Source organism: Glycine max, chromosome 9 (assembly GCF_000004515.6).
Source record: "Glycine max cultivar Williams 82 chromosome 9, Glycine_max_v4.0, whole genome shotgun sequence".
Lineage (NCBI taxonomy): Eukaryota > Viridiplantae > Streptophyta > Magnoliopsida > Fabales > Fabaceae > Glycine > Glycine max.
Window position 1 is genome coordinate 47,349,280 of NC_038245.2, and position 14,119 is coordinate 47,363,398.

The 14,119-nt window shown below is 33.9% G+C and overlaps 3 protein-coding genes across 3 annotated transcripts; 2 read left to right on the plus strand and 1 right to left on the minus strand.

The window, feature by feature from the left end:
* The first annotated feature begins 312 nt into the window (after positions 1-312).
* Positions 313-5,645, plus strand: LOC100775574 (peptide chain release factor PrfB1, chloroplastic). Its single transcript, XM_003534450.5, has 7 exons — positions 313-593; positions 751-828; positions 1,592-1,812; positions 3,082-3,285; positions 3,863-4,078; positions 4,363-4,549; positions 5,243-5,645. The coding sequence occupies exons 1-7, from the start codon at positions 434-436 to the stop codon at positions 5,545-5,547; spliced, it is 1,371 nt and encodes a 456-aa protein (XP_003534498.1). The 5' UTR covers positions 313-433; the 3' UTR covers positions 5,548-5,645.
* Positions 5,646-5,852: 207 nt separating this feature from the next.
* LOC100776120 (dehydrogenase/reductase SDR family member 7) lies at positions 5,853-10,922 on the minus strand. Its single transcript, XM_003534451.5, has 12 exons — positions 10,613-10,922; positions 10,473-10,528; positions 10,343-10,376; positions 9,602-9,700; positions 9,337-9,485; positions 8,764-8,802; positions 8,525-8,617; positions 7,939-8,037; positions 7,670-7,756; positions 7,005-7,088; positions 6,326-6,391; positions 5,853-6,199 (listed from the first exon to the last, which is right to left on the minus strand). The coding sequence occupies exons 1-12, from the start codon at positions 10,677-10,679 to the stop codon at positions 6,113-6,115; spliced, it is 960 nt and encodes a 319-aa protein (XP_003534499.1). The 5' UTR covers positions 10,680-10,922; the 3' UTR covers positions 5,853-6,112.
* Positions 10,923-11,937: 1,015 nt separating this feature from the next.
* Positions 11,938-13,864, plus strand: LOC100499669 (putative acyl carrier protein). Its single transcript, NM_001251150.3, has 2 exons — positions 11,938-12,293; positions 13,302-13,864. The coding sequence occupies exons 1-2, from the start codon at positions 12,084-12,086 to the stop codon at positions 13,476-13,478; spliced, it is 387 nt and encodes a 128-aa protein (NP_001238079.2). The 5' UTR covers positions 11,938-12,083; the 3' UTR covers positions 13,479-13,864.
* Positions 13,865-14,119: the final 255 nt, after the last annotated feature.

A 14,119-nucleotide genomic window follows, 5' to 3' on the forward strand; every position in this document is an offset into this window, starting at 1 on the left:
TGTTTGAATTTGATGAAATTAACCTCAATGACTATTATAATGATTCATTGAAGAATCAATTACTTTTAGACTTTAGTTGAAGTTATTATTGAATTTTATTTAGTACTGGTGAACTTAGATATTATGTTGGATTAAATTTGCTATATGTTATAATTTATGACATTTTTAGTTGAACTTTACTTTTTTTCTATCATCAACTTATGCAAATTATATTATTTTTTTATTTAATATTATATTAAAATATGAAAAAAATTATTTGATTAAAATCGATTTCACTCCTATTTAAGTTCCATTGAGCTATTAATGTTGAACTAGTGTCTTTTCACCGGTCATGAGAACATCGGTGGATAGAACCCGTGACAGTCTTATCTAGTGCTTTTACATTTGCAGCTGGGAGATTTTAGATAGCTCATAAAATCGTATCTGGAAAGCCATGGAGGTTGTTTCGCAGCCTCTGTGCACAATTCTTACCCCCACGCGCAAACACTCACTTCTCATTCCACAACAAATCCCCAATCCTTCTAAACATTTTCCCTTCTTATCCTTTCGCGCCACCACTCTCTCCACTTCTTCGCGTTTTTCTCCTCCACCTCGTAATTTCATTTCGCTTTCCTTGATTTCCTTTACTATTTATTTTCAATTCCTCATATTTTTGTTCGTTTATTTCGTCGTTGATTTTATTTTATTTTTAAAATTTGCCTAATACTTCGGCCTGAGAATGTATTTCTGTGTTTGTGGATTTTGTGGCAGTTTTGTTCGCGACGCCGGAAAACCAATTGAGCATCGGGGAAGGAGAGAACACCGATGCAAGTGATTGGGCACTACAAGGTACTTCATGTCTTTAGCTAAAATATAAGCTAAAAAAATGTAACTTATTTTAGCAGAGCGTTTCAGTGAGTGTTTGAATTCGCGTAAATTGAAATATTAGTTAACGTGGATTTAGGTAAATGTTCACATGTTTGATTTTTGGTTGAGGTTGAGGAATTGATTCTGTGTCCAAAATTGATTTAAAGTTGAAACAATTTTAAGTAGCTTTTGTGTTGGATAAAAAATTTCGTACTCAACTTTACTACTAACTTGCTTTTAGAAAGAAAAGAAATCCAAATGTAGACCACATCACTTCAAAATTAATTTTACAAGCATCCATCCAAATAGACATATGTGTTTTAATTCATTCATCGAGCATTGGATGTGACATGATGCTATTACAGTGTATTTGTTTCTGAGTCAATGAACACTTTACGAGCATTCCATCAGAAGCTTTAAACTATTGCTTTTGCGTAAATGAATAAATTTGACGTGTTTTCACTACTGTATGTGCATATTGGATGTGTATCCAAACACACTCTTAATCTTTACAGTAAGACTGACATGCATGTAACTCTCTCCAATTATAGGTCAAGCCCCTTGTATGGTAAGTTGAAGGAGTAATTTGAGGAGTTAGATATTGAGTTTTGAACTGCAAAGTTGTTTTCTGCTATTGACTTATAGTTGAATTGAAGGGGTTCCTCGGGTTTTAGGCTTACAATATGTCATCATTAGTTTGGATTAGTTGGTATAAAGTAGCACATAACTTGGTATTATTTTGCAGATTTTTATTCCCTGAGGAAGGATGTTGAAATTATGTCACAGCGTGTTGGAGAGATTAGAGAATCTTCTGGTCTACAGCTATTGGAGCAAGAACTTGGCAATTTGGAGGAGCAAGCAGCTGATAGCTCCTTTTGGGACAATCGGGGCAAAGCTCAAGAGACTCTCTCGACCTTGGCTGATGTCAAAGATAAGATAAAATTACTCAATGATTTCAAAACACAGGTTAGATTTACTTGTATCAATTTTCAACTATTATTTTAGGGAGGTCCAACATGTAATAGTAATAAAGAATGGGGGTTCCAAGTTTCAGTGTTCAATTTTAAATGCCTGACAGAAAGATCACTGGTCTAGATACACTAACAAACAATAAATAGTGGAACATAATTTTGTAAATTGAAATCCGTAACACAGGGCTGTTTCAACTGCCAAAAGGGAAGCTTTATATGTACAGATAAAAGTGCAGCCTTATTGAGTTTGATATTTTTTCCTAACAAGTAAACACCTTACTCTATTTCTCTAAATTTATTTTTACATTACCAATTAAATTCATTACTTTTAGATTCATAAAAAAAATTGTCATACTTTAAAAATTTAAATGTTGTTTTTGTACCTGCATTGCGGGTGCCTCTTCTAGTCTAGTTAAAAGGAAAAGGATTGATCTATTTTTCAAAGTGATGCACAAAATTTATTTAAGTATAATTCTCCCATTTTTTGTTTTCTTGCCCCTTGTTTTTTTTAATCTATTGTTCTCCAATTCCTTTATCTAAAATAAAATTTCAAATTTTAAAAGTTATTTTGTTCACAAGTTTCTTTCAGAATGATTGAAAATAATTTTAAAATTTTATTCCTAGCAGTTGATTATGTGGGATTGCAATTGATGATCACATGCGATTCATTCATTTAAAAAATTCAATGAAATTTACTATTTTCAATTATTGATATGATGGTTGAGTGCTATTTATTATAAAAAAATGTGAGATTAATTGTGTTGTATATTAGGCATATTCTAGACTATGCTTTGCCTAAATAGGTGTAGGCTTATCTTCAAAACATTGGATTGAGCCTGGCTTGTTACCCATCTTAGGGGTGGTTGACTTGGGTTTTTTGTGAAAGTTTATTCAGAGGCCTGCAATATGAAGTCCTTCAATCAAGCCAAGAAACTTAAAACATTTAGTGTTCAAATTGGTATAACCTTTAATAAAATTATATTCTGTTTAGTATTTGTATCTAGGAAATAAAGGAAAACTTGCTGTTGATGAAAATAAAAATCTAAAGGAACTAACCGACCAGAAGACAGGTGAAAAGGAAACCATCCCATCTGCATACTTGGCTTTTAAACATGGCTGAATTAATATTCATGATATGTGAATAGTGTATGCCGGAATCTTCTTTTTCTCTTTAAGGACTCATTGATCACTTGTTGAGTGTCTCCACTTCTCTCATGCAAATTAATCTATGTGCCAATATGGATCTTTATCACAATGAATGTAGGTTGAGGATGCAGAAACAATAGTTAGCTTGACTGAGGAAATGGACTCCATTGATAGAGGGCTTTTTGAGGAGGCTTCCAATCTTATTAAAGAACTGAATAAATCAATAGATCGATATGAGCTGACTCAACTTCTATCTGGTCCTTATGATAAAGAAGGTGCTGTTATCTCTATTACAGCAGGTGCTGGTGGTACTGATGCACAGGTAAATAGCTATCTATGTACAGATACTACAGTAATGAACTTGTTTCTGTCATTCCTAGTCCTAGGTGAAAACATTTTGGTCTGATATATTATACTGGTAGTGGTAGAAGGCCAGAACTTAAATGCCAAGAAAAGCTAGAATTTATCTTTTCTTTGTCCATGCAGTTATGAGTTAAGACTTTAGAATACTACCTTGATGTCTCAACATCGTTAACCTTTCCAGGCTTTTAGGAATATTTGTTCATCTCTACCAAGTCCAAGTATTGATAAATCATAAATAACAGTCATATACAAGCAAATCTGGACAAGCGTTCTCCTAACGTATGGGGTGTGGGTTTGTTAAGCATTTAAGATTGTGCCATTTAGAAAAAGTAGTCATATTTGGTGCCTGTTTTACTGATTTTTATTTTCCATACTATAATACATGGGATTTGCGCTGTCTAGTGTGAGAAGATGCAATGTATCCATCTTTTCAGTTCCTTTTTCAATTTGTGTTATATTTTGAGATTTGAGTACTTGATGGTGATTCTGAGTATTCAGCTTTAACTTCTATATGAAAATTATCATCTCCAGTGCAGGATTGGGCCGACATGCTTCTTAGGATGTACATGAGATGGGGTGAGAAACAGAAATACAAGACCAGAGTGGTTGAGAAATCCCCCGGAGAAGAAGCTGGAATTAAATCTGCTACCATTGAAGTTGAAGGTCGTTATGCATATGGATATTTGTCTGGGGAGAAAGGAACGCATCGCATTGTTCGTCAATCACCTTTTAATGCCAAAGGCCTTCGTCAGGTAATAACCAACTTTTTTTGGTAGTTGAATGTCAGATTGCAAGATCAGGCCCCAAACACTAAACTGAAATATAGTGTTTGTGAATAACAATGATGCCCATGCCTACTCCTCCCCTTCTTCCCCCACAGAACAAAAATAAAATAAAATAAAATAAAAACGTGCTTAGTCATTTTGTACAGATTTGCCATTGGGTATTTAATGAATTGTTAATATTATTTTTCCCTTTAATTATCAAATGTATAATTTTTTCTTTTAAATTCCAATGTTTCAATATTTATAAACAGACAAGCTTTTCTGGTGTTGAGGTCATGCCTCTTCTTCCAGATGAATCTATGAATGTTGAAATTCCTGAGGAGGACCTGGAAATTAGTTTTTCAAGAGCAGGTGGAAAGGGAGGTCAGAATGTGAACAAGGTTGAAACTGCAGTTCGGATCACTCACATTCCAACTGGTGTCACTGTTCGCTGCACAGGTTCTTTTCCCTCCTTTGGCACTTATTTAATCTCAAGAGTATAATTTTCTTGATTCATGGGAACAATCTCTCTATGATAACTCATATTTGAAGACACTACTTAAAAAAATAATTTAGTGTCACATCTACTTCAATAGATTAAAGTTTCAAACATACGCCACTAAGTGTTCCTTATTTGGGAATTTATCCCTACTCTAACCCTTTCAGTGTGACTAAAATCTAGAATTACTCATTTAGGAAACTAATTTATAAGCACAAAGAGATCTCTGCAATGTCCAGTAAGCTATTCTCTACAGCCTTCTATGTTTGGAACATTCGAACATGTAATACTATTTGAAAGTTGAATTTGAAACTGTTTGAGGTGACTTCATTTTCAGTTGTGATTTACTTGGTTTATTTGTGATAAAACAGTTTATCAACGACATTTATTTTGTGCATTGCACATTTGCACAAATCTAGCTAATTTAAATATTCTGTGAATGGTAGTGTGATTTGGATTTTTGGTAAAGATGGTTTTCAGGTTTTACTTTGGCCTGCACTGTGTATCTTTAGGTAGATTAATATATGGATCTGGGACTGCTCTTGCTTTTGTCAAAATTTAAGAGCCACTTCTCTTGTGCTATTTCTAGTCTGAATCCAATTCAAACATCTGTTTTTAATTGCAAGTTTTAACTTTAAACAACCATTATGCAGAGGAGAGATCCCAACTGGCAAATAAGATCAGAGCTTTAAGCCGTTTGAAAGCCAAGTTGTTGGTTATAGCTGAAGAGCAACGCGCATCAGAAATTAAGCAGATTCGGGGGGACGCAGTCAAGGCTGAATGGGGGCAACAAATACGGAACTATGTATTCCATCCGTACAAACTAGTAAAAGATGTAAGAACGGGGCATGAAACGACAGATATCACCTCTGTTATGGATGGCGAGTTGGATCCCTTCATCAAATCTTACCTCAAACACAAATACAATATGTCACTGTCTACAAGTGGGGTTAACTAATTATATCTTTTGTAGTCACGAATCGTTCCTACATACTATTAGTTGGCCTTTGTATCCTATACTAATATAAATTAAGTCGACAATCTGTTGTTTTGCAAGTCTTTTCCATTGATAATTATAATTGTTGCTTTTTTTTGCTGCATTAATTAATTATTGATGTTATCTCAACTGGAAGTATTAAGTTAAATGCATTTTTCAATGGCTTCTTCCTGCCATATTTTGAAACTGAGAGTATCACCACCTGCCATTTTTACTGACCTAGTCTCCTTACATTATCCCAATTTCCCGCAGCTCCATTTTCAATCTCTGAAATATGCTGTAGGTTTCATTCTTTCCTTAAATAGCCACTAGTTTATTTACAGATTAATTGTTCTGTATTTTAGAAGTAATATGGAGTTTTGTCACATAGCGGTGCCCATTGGACATTTCTAAACCTTAATTTTTCAATGAGGAAATCCATTCAAGTTTTCTGTCAGTTGTCTGAAAGGGTGTTATTCAGTTTCATAGAGAGCCTCCAACTAAAAATATTTTATACAAATCTTTGGAGAACATGCACAGATGGGCATCAAGTGGCCTTCTTTTTTCCAAGCATTAAGCTCAAAGAATATGTGTTTCCCTTCTGTTCAGCAGCTTCTACTCGACTTTTGCCAATCTACAGAGTCATTTGTACAAGGTATCAGTATGTTACAAACAGGTAGTTTGATCGATGTCCAGTAGTATAATAAACCAAAAAAGTCGTAAAGAGTGACAAAATGCATATTATTGAGATGGAAAATACCTTGTCCATGACCCAATAACCAATAGTTGGCATGTACTGAACGAGATACATGACAGTAAGCACAGGCTGCACTCAAAGGATTTAAGGATTAAAGTTGCAATCTGGAAATTATAGTTCATACTAATTGAAAGAATTCACAACAATATCCTCACCATAAAGAGTGCACACTGCACAATACGCATGCAAGAAAATTAGCCATCTATCATTAGAAGCCAAAGATGCAACAGAATTTCTAATTAATGAAAACATTCAATCTTCTGGGTCGAGTGAACAAAAACTCTCGGGATCCCATAAAGTAAAGCAGGAACAAATACTCCCAGCATCATACTCAATTCCACAATGTTACTAATTAATAAGAAACCATTATCTTGCCAATTACACAGTTATCCAGAGGATTGCACGAACAAAGTAACACACTATCAAAGTAACACATTTAATGATATATTGTAAGGACAATGTTTTATCTCAACGAACATTGAACATGCACTTGTCTAATAGGAAAAGAAAGTAACGTGTATGAGCAGGTAACATAAAAAGGGATCAGGTAAACCTTAAAGGTAACTGAAAGCAAGTATTAAGCAGATTCACTGCATGAAATACAGAGAATCTATGGAGGCACAAACATTGAAAATGGCAGTGTATTTAAACAGAAGTAAATTGCTAATATCAATGCTTTTACCTGATATGATATCCAAGCTTCCTTTAAGCCATGCGTTACAGCAATAATAGTCAGCTCTGCACACCTTTCAGATGGCACACGCTTCTGTGGAGACAGAATTTTACATGGATGAAACAAACTTTCAATGATTCAAACGATGTATCCAGTGCAAAACCACATGGCACGAGTTCAGGTGGAAAATAGTAAAAACTAGCAAGCAAATCAAAACGAAGGGAAGAGGATACTGTATAATCCAAGTTTTGCTCTACGCTGCTTCTTTTCAATATATATCTCATTTTCTTTTCAAAATAACATTACATATTTTGCATATTCGTAGTTCTGGTTTCATTTAGCAAACATGACATCAGCAAGCCATATTCATAGTTTTAAAATAACAATTCAATATGTGCCTACTATATATCAAAAGAAAAATAAGTCGTGAAATTACATTCATCAGCTTTGGCTAAAAAAAGTACAATTAAAACAATTTTCTTCATTCTTGCAAAGCATGCATCTATAAACTTAGAAAATGGTAATGTATCTTGATTTATCACCCTCAGAGAATTAGAAGTTTCTAAAGATACCTGTACTACGTATTATGGTGGGAAGAAAGTAAAGAAAAAATACACTCAAGTTTTGTCTTTCTTTACAGTAGTAATGGATGGCGAATTAGCAAATACACAAACCTCAGATGGAACCCTTGATCCAGCGTTATTTGATGTTGCTATTGGACCAGGACAGATCACAGTTACCTGGATTCCTTTCTGACAGAGCTGTCACCATTAAATGATTAGTACTGCATGATAATTAGAACAAAATAGCATCCCTTGTACCCATTTTTTCTTCTCATTGGACGAAAATTACTGCATTTTATCTTCCAGTTATGCACTACAATATGGTTTATCATGGTAAATAGCAGCCCTTCTGCAGAAGATAATATACACAGTCTACATACCTCTGAGCGCAAGGTATGGAAGTAACCATTGACTGCATATTTAGAAGCAGAGTATACAGCCTGACCTGGGGCAGGTGCCTTTGCTGCTGCACTACTCATCTGATAGTAAATGAAAATACAAAAGATTATCAATTTATGAATGGGAAAGGGGTTACAAGCAATATTGAATAAGTTCTCCAAAATTACGTGCATTAGTTATTAGCATAGCCATTAATGCAAAAACATTAAACACGTCAATATAATTTTACCAAACAGTTAAAATTATGATGGTCCATTTAAGGATAATATGTAACTGAAAAGCAGATTAGTGACTACTTTTCTTTTTTGTTGCATTTGTTTTGATTAAATAAACCAATGCAGTCATAAACATCTGCCTGCAAGCTCCACCTGCTGTAGTTTCTAACCACTTAGCGTGTGTTTGGTTTGTAGTTGGTGCACTTTCCAAAGCACCCAAACATGAAAGGAAGAAATCCATGGATTTCCGTTCAACATGAAAATAATAGTGAAAACAAAAACACACTTAATATACTATTGCCATCCAGATTCCATAACCAGAATAAGATATTATCAAAGAATTCCTGCATACCACCACAAAATGACCATGCCCCCTCTTCAACATGAAAGGTGCCAAGAGCTTTGTAAGAGTTATTGTTCCCAGAACATTGACATCAAATGTAGCCTAATCATCAGCAGAAAAGTGTAATATAAAACTTCAGATGACTACTTTACAGTTTTGAAAGATGACTAAAAAGGGGTTAAAAACAAATTTTAAAGTAAAGCCTTGGTAAATATGTAGCAGGAGTAAGAGCCTCCTTTGTGAGATACCTTAAGACCTTCCTCGGTTACATCTAAAATTGATGTTTTCTGCAAAACAAAACAAAACAAAACAATCAGTTCATGATACCATTAATCTAATAAATATATGAAAATAAATAATCATTAAAACAGATAGGTGAATAGAAATTTCATCAACTCTCATCAAAGCATCATCACTATATTATACCGGCATGAAATGATAAGCAAGCATCAATCCAATGGCATTTTCTCAGTGCTGGTGTTCAGTTAATATAGATAATTGCTACAAGTACGCTGACATGCATGCTCACCAGTGAAAGTAATCACCTTTGAAGTAGGAATTTCTGCTGATGAAATGTTTCTAAACTCATAAAACCACCGAAACAGACACACACACATGCCCTGTACAATGAATTAGTGACTAATAATGTTGTTCATAAATTCTATTTCCAAATTAAAGGAGGGAAGTCAACCTCTATTTCCTCTTGTTTTACACTAATAGGTGTAGCTTTTAACATAACCATATAGAATGATTGTTTTCCTGGTGCAATTTCTGATTAATGAAATCAATCAAACCATTAGATAAAGCAATCAGTCACTTACAGGACGCTCAAAAGCTGCATTATGCATCATGTAATCAACCCCAGAATCTGGAAAAAAGGATTCTGCTTTCTCAACAGCTATCCAAAGAGAATCCTCTCCAGACGATAAATCCAATGGTAAAATCTTGACTTCATCAGGTGCATGTTTACCTGGTGGTGTGCAAACCGCATATTAATAGAGCATGGCATGTGTCTATTTTCATTATTTGTATAGAATATAATAAGTAATTTAGACCTCACATGTAGCTGCCAGTAATTTAACATACCTTTCAGCTGTGTCCTTACTCGGTTTAGCTCAACTTCATTCCTTGCAGAGATTATAAGCTTGGCCCCTAAACTTGCAAGCTGTTTAGCCAAAATCTCCCCTTCATATACATCATTGAAGAAACATAAAAGAAGAAGAAGGAATCAGTTATGCAAGCAAAATTAGTTACAAAAAGTAAAAGATTCTGGCTGTTTAAAGGAATACTTCTATATTGTAGAGAAGAATTTAACCCTGAAATAATAAAATACTAAAATACTTTAAAACAGGTATTGTAAGGCATTGAAGATTAGAGGAGTGCTGGTAATACACTTTCTAAAAGACTTTCTACTATCGGTTAAAAATTATTGAAAACAACAAAACTAAGAGAAAGACTCATTAAATGAAAAATGATACTACTAGAATTTGTGATTTGCAATAAATTTAAACTAGTAACAGAGGGTGTGTTTAAATTTAAAAGAGTGAGTTTGAGAGTGTCTTGCTAGCATTCTCTGGCAGATTAATTAAATCAATACACCTGCTCAATGGAGAATTGAGTGCATAAAACTGTCCTTATTAAATTAATCAGAGGTTAATTAATTTTGTTCCTTCACTGATCAACGTGATTTCCGGGTGAACTAGAATTCGAGATTGAATTTGATGTAAGTCCAATGTCGACATGAATGAATGAACCGACCCAATAGAAATAGAAGAGTGATATTAATTTTTTTATTTTATTTTAAAAAAGGTAGATTTATTGTTATACCAATTCCACGGCTAGCACCGGTAATCCAAACAACCTGGGAGGAAATGAAACATGAAAAAAGACAAAGTCACTTATTTAAGACACGTGGAATGAAGCACTCGAATGTGTGTGTCTCATTCATTCTTTTAGCCATATCTTCAATCTCTTGGCGTTTAGGCTGCTTCTTAGACATCAAAGTAAAATCGGCTGATGATAAATCAAAACGAGAATTAGAATCGGAAAAAAAAGGGTAAATGAAGAGAGAAAGTAGTGGAATGATAGTGAAAATACCATAAGCGGTGAGGAACTTGTATAGAAAAATGAAGAAAAGGAAGACGAAAATGAAGACCACCAACATGGGGCTTTGCGATGCAGTACAATACAAGCTTAAGCTGTGCAGTTATTTTCTGGTTTTCGTTCGTTGCTGGGGCGTGAAATGCCTTCGCCATTTTTTGAACCGAAACGGAAAGGCTATTATTCACTAAGGCGATTATTTCAAAGTAGATTAGTAAACTTTTTTCGTTTGACAATGCAAACTTTTTTTTTAAAAGATACTACGTGTATCCTCAAATTAGGAGAGTTTAAAAAATGCTATAATTGCATCTCAGGAAACAAAATGTTATGATTACATTGGAATTACTAACATTCTATAATAACTATTTTTTTTACTAAAAATATATGTTTTTATTTATTATAAATGTCTTTAATGTATATAAATTTTATCCAATTTAAATAAAATTATTATATATGATTTTTTTTCTTTAAATATTTTAAGTTTTTTTAAAAAAATTTATTGTTCTTTTTTATTTCTCCATCACTTCATTTCTTATTTTCATTTTCAATGTACTTATACTTCTTTTTTTTAAAAGAAACACGTCTAGGACATTTCATTCGTAGTCATAGGAGTAATACAACGAGAAATTTGATAGAAAAATGAGGTAGTATACAATTTTGACACCCTAGTTAATTTGTGAGTGACATGATTTGTTTGTAGTCGAACAAAATTTATCATAGAATTTGAAAAACTAGAAAAAAGATGTTTACGTTTATCAATGAGAATCTAAAAATGAGAGCAACCATTTGAGAAATGGTTTATTCTGTCCACCATAGCTTTAGCATCAATTTCAATGTCCTTATAGTCTTATACTTTTAGGAGGTGCTTACTTGTATTTTTTAATTATTATTTATGGTTTTTATTTTTTTAATTACAAAAATATCTCGCTTTCATTTTCTTTTATACAATTTAGTGTTTTTCCTACAAATATTTGAAAATAGAAAATAAATTAAAAAATTGAAAAATTTATAATCAAAAAGTAAAAACAAAAAATGGAACAAAACGAAATCTTTGCATTAATGTGGTAGAAAATATAAGAGAGGAATTTTTTTTGTTTCACATCAATAACAACAGTACTGTGAATGACAAAATTATCTCTCTAAATATTTAACATTTGAACTCAAGATTACTAGTTAAGTCGAGAAAATTATATCTTTCATTGTTATATATATATTGAAAATTTTAAATCATGAATTTAGCTATTACTTATTGTTATTGCTAATAATTTATTTTGTAACTGGAGGGTGGATTAGATAATGAAGGAGGCCCGAGGCAGAGAGAAGAACAGAGTTGGGCCTAACGTGTGAAGCCCAGAAATTGGAGGAGAAGAGGGTTGTGTTTGGGTGGCGCATTATCATCCATCTAACAGAATCAAAAAGAAAAGAATAGAGAAGAGAGTGAGGTTTGGTGGTGTGGTTTAGTGTCAAAATGGCGGCGAGTAGAAGCACTTTACCTCTGATGAAGTACTTGAGAGTGCGCGTGGACGCTCTTCCCCGCAACACTCCCTTGACCCTCGCTTCCAACTTGTTGATTCGCCGCTTCTCCGAAGAGGTTAGGGGTTGTTTTCTCGACAAGTCCGAGGTCACAGATCGCGTCATTTCCTGCGTCAAAAACTTCCAGAAAGTCGATCCTTCTAAGGTGAACACAGTCTCATTTTTCATTTTCATCTTTTAGGATTGCGCTTAGGCCTAATTTGTTTCTCGATCGTGTTATATTTTCAATTGTTACGAACCCTAGAAAAGCTGTTTTCTCTCACAGTCACTTATTGATGATGTTAGATTAGAATAAAGGTTTTAAAAAAGGTTTGCAATCTCGATTTTAGCTGCAACGTCAATGATGTTGGAGTGTTTCACGACCGTAATTGTGACCGTGACCACAGTCGCATCTGTATGCAATTTCTCGCAATTTCAAGAAACCCTAGTTTAGAATCTTAGTTTGAGTAAACCACTAATTTCGTCGTGATTTCGGCTGCAACATTGATGATGCTGGAGTGTTTTCAAACCGTAATCGGTCTCATTTGTATGCAACTTCTCGCAATATCAACGAACCGCTGCTGCATTTTAAAACCTTAGTTGAAGTATTAGAATAAACTACTAATTTCGTCCCTCGAGTATGAAGTATTACCTTCACTTTTAAATAGTCTCTAGAGTAGTAAAACAACATAAATAATACCCCAAGTACGAAAGTAATTCACATTTTTTTCCAACCCTTCATTGTTGTTGTATATCCGTTTTGGGCATTTGAAAAAATAAACGTTTGTTGCCTCTGAAATAGCAATCCAAACACACTGTTGGCCTTAAGTTGATGTATTTTAGTACAGTTTAGGGACCAGTTTGAATGATTTTTTTTTTTAATATTTGGGGACTACTTAGCATGATTTTTAATGCTTAGGAGTTAGGAGATTACTTACATAGTTTTTTCACTTTCGGGACTATATAGGGGACAGAGTAATACTTCAAGATAAAATTGATGGTTTATTCTATGATGTTAGGTTTATATTTTCACTGTTTAACCCATGGACTGTTTTCCAATGTATTAAAGTTTTGACTACTTTATTGGGCTAACTTAATTTTTTGGTTTCATTGGTTTTGAAGTTTTATATTTCTAATGTTTATTGACGTGATTCTGAGTGTTTGTATTTGACAGGTTAACCCTAATGCTCACTTCCAGAATGACCTTGGATTGGATAGTTTAGATTCAGTAGAGATCGTGATGGCTCTTGAGGAAGAGTTTGGGTTCGAGATTCCTGATAATGAGGCAGACAAGATCAACTCCATTAAACTTGCAGTGGACTTCATTGCATCTCATCCTCAGGCAAAGTAGTGGAATTCGTGTATAATTTTTCTTTTGTTTCTCAACATCTAGTTTAGATGACGCATCGACATTTTTGCTTCCAAAGTGGAACTTTGTTTTCTCATCCCTCAGAAGAGTGTTAGCTGGGGATGTGCCAGCTTCATTTGGCGGTATTGGCATCCAGAACTTCACATTTTGTGTTCCTCCAATATTCGTGTCAATAAGAATTGTGTGTTAAATTTCCAATTATGAAATTGTGAGGTCTTGAGTTGTCCTCAGCAACGGATGCAATATGCTATTCTCTTTTGCTCTGTTTTCTGTTATTATATCATCTGTAATAGTTTTACTCATGTTTAATCTCCATGCATCATAATTGAAGTTATACATTTATAGTTTACTGAATGGTCCTTATGCAATGAGTTGTTTCCGTGTTAAGAAAGAACTGCTCTTTTAGAGTTCCAATCTAGCTTCAGGTGATTTATTGTTGCATGCCATGAGTTTGTTTGAGTTACAATTTGAATTTTCATGTATCTTACACCCAAGAGTCTCAATGATGCTTGTCAAACTTGCCAGTTAGCTCAAATACAGTGGTATAAGTTTACAATTTTAGGCAGAGAAATTGAGTTGAATTGCCAAAAACTCATTTCTTCATAGGCTCGGGTGGAACTTTT

Excerpts from the sequence above, each read along its gene's own strand:
- LOC100775574 (XM_003534450.5), top strand. The coding sequence starts at position 434 with ATGGAGGTTGTTTCGCAGCCTCTGTGCACAATTCTTACCCCCACGCGC. Across the intron at positions 3,286-3,862 it reads CTGGTGGTACTGATGCACAG|GATTGGGCCGACATGCTTCT; the intron begins GTAAATAGCTAT and ends TCTCCAGTGCAG. Across the intron at positions 4,079-4,362 it reads ATGCCAAAGGCCTTCGTCAG|ACAAGCTTTTCTGGTGTTGA; the intron begins GTAATAACCAAC and ends ATTTATAAACAG.
- LOC100776120 (XM_003534451.5), bottom strand. The coding sequence starts at position 10,679 with ATGTTGGTGGTCTTCATTTTCGTCTTCCTTTTCTTCATTTTTCTATAC. Across the intron at positions 10,529-10,612 it reads CAAGTTCCTCACCGCTTATG|CCGATTTTACTTTGATGTCT; the intron begins GTATTTTCACTA and ends ATTTATCATCAG. Across the intron at positions 10,377-10,472 it reads GCCAAGAGATTGAAGATATG|GTTGTTTGGATTACCGGTGC; the intron begins GCTAAAAGAATG and ends ATTTCCTCCCAG.
- LOC100499669 (NM_001251150.3), top strand. The coding sequence starts at position 12,084 with ATGGCGGCGAGTAGAAGCACTTTACCTCTGATGAAGTACTTGAGAGTG. Across the intron at positions 12,294-13,301 it reads AGAAAGTCGATCCTTCTAAG|GTTAACCCTAATGCTCACTT; the intron begins GTGAACACAGTC and ends TGTATTTGACAG.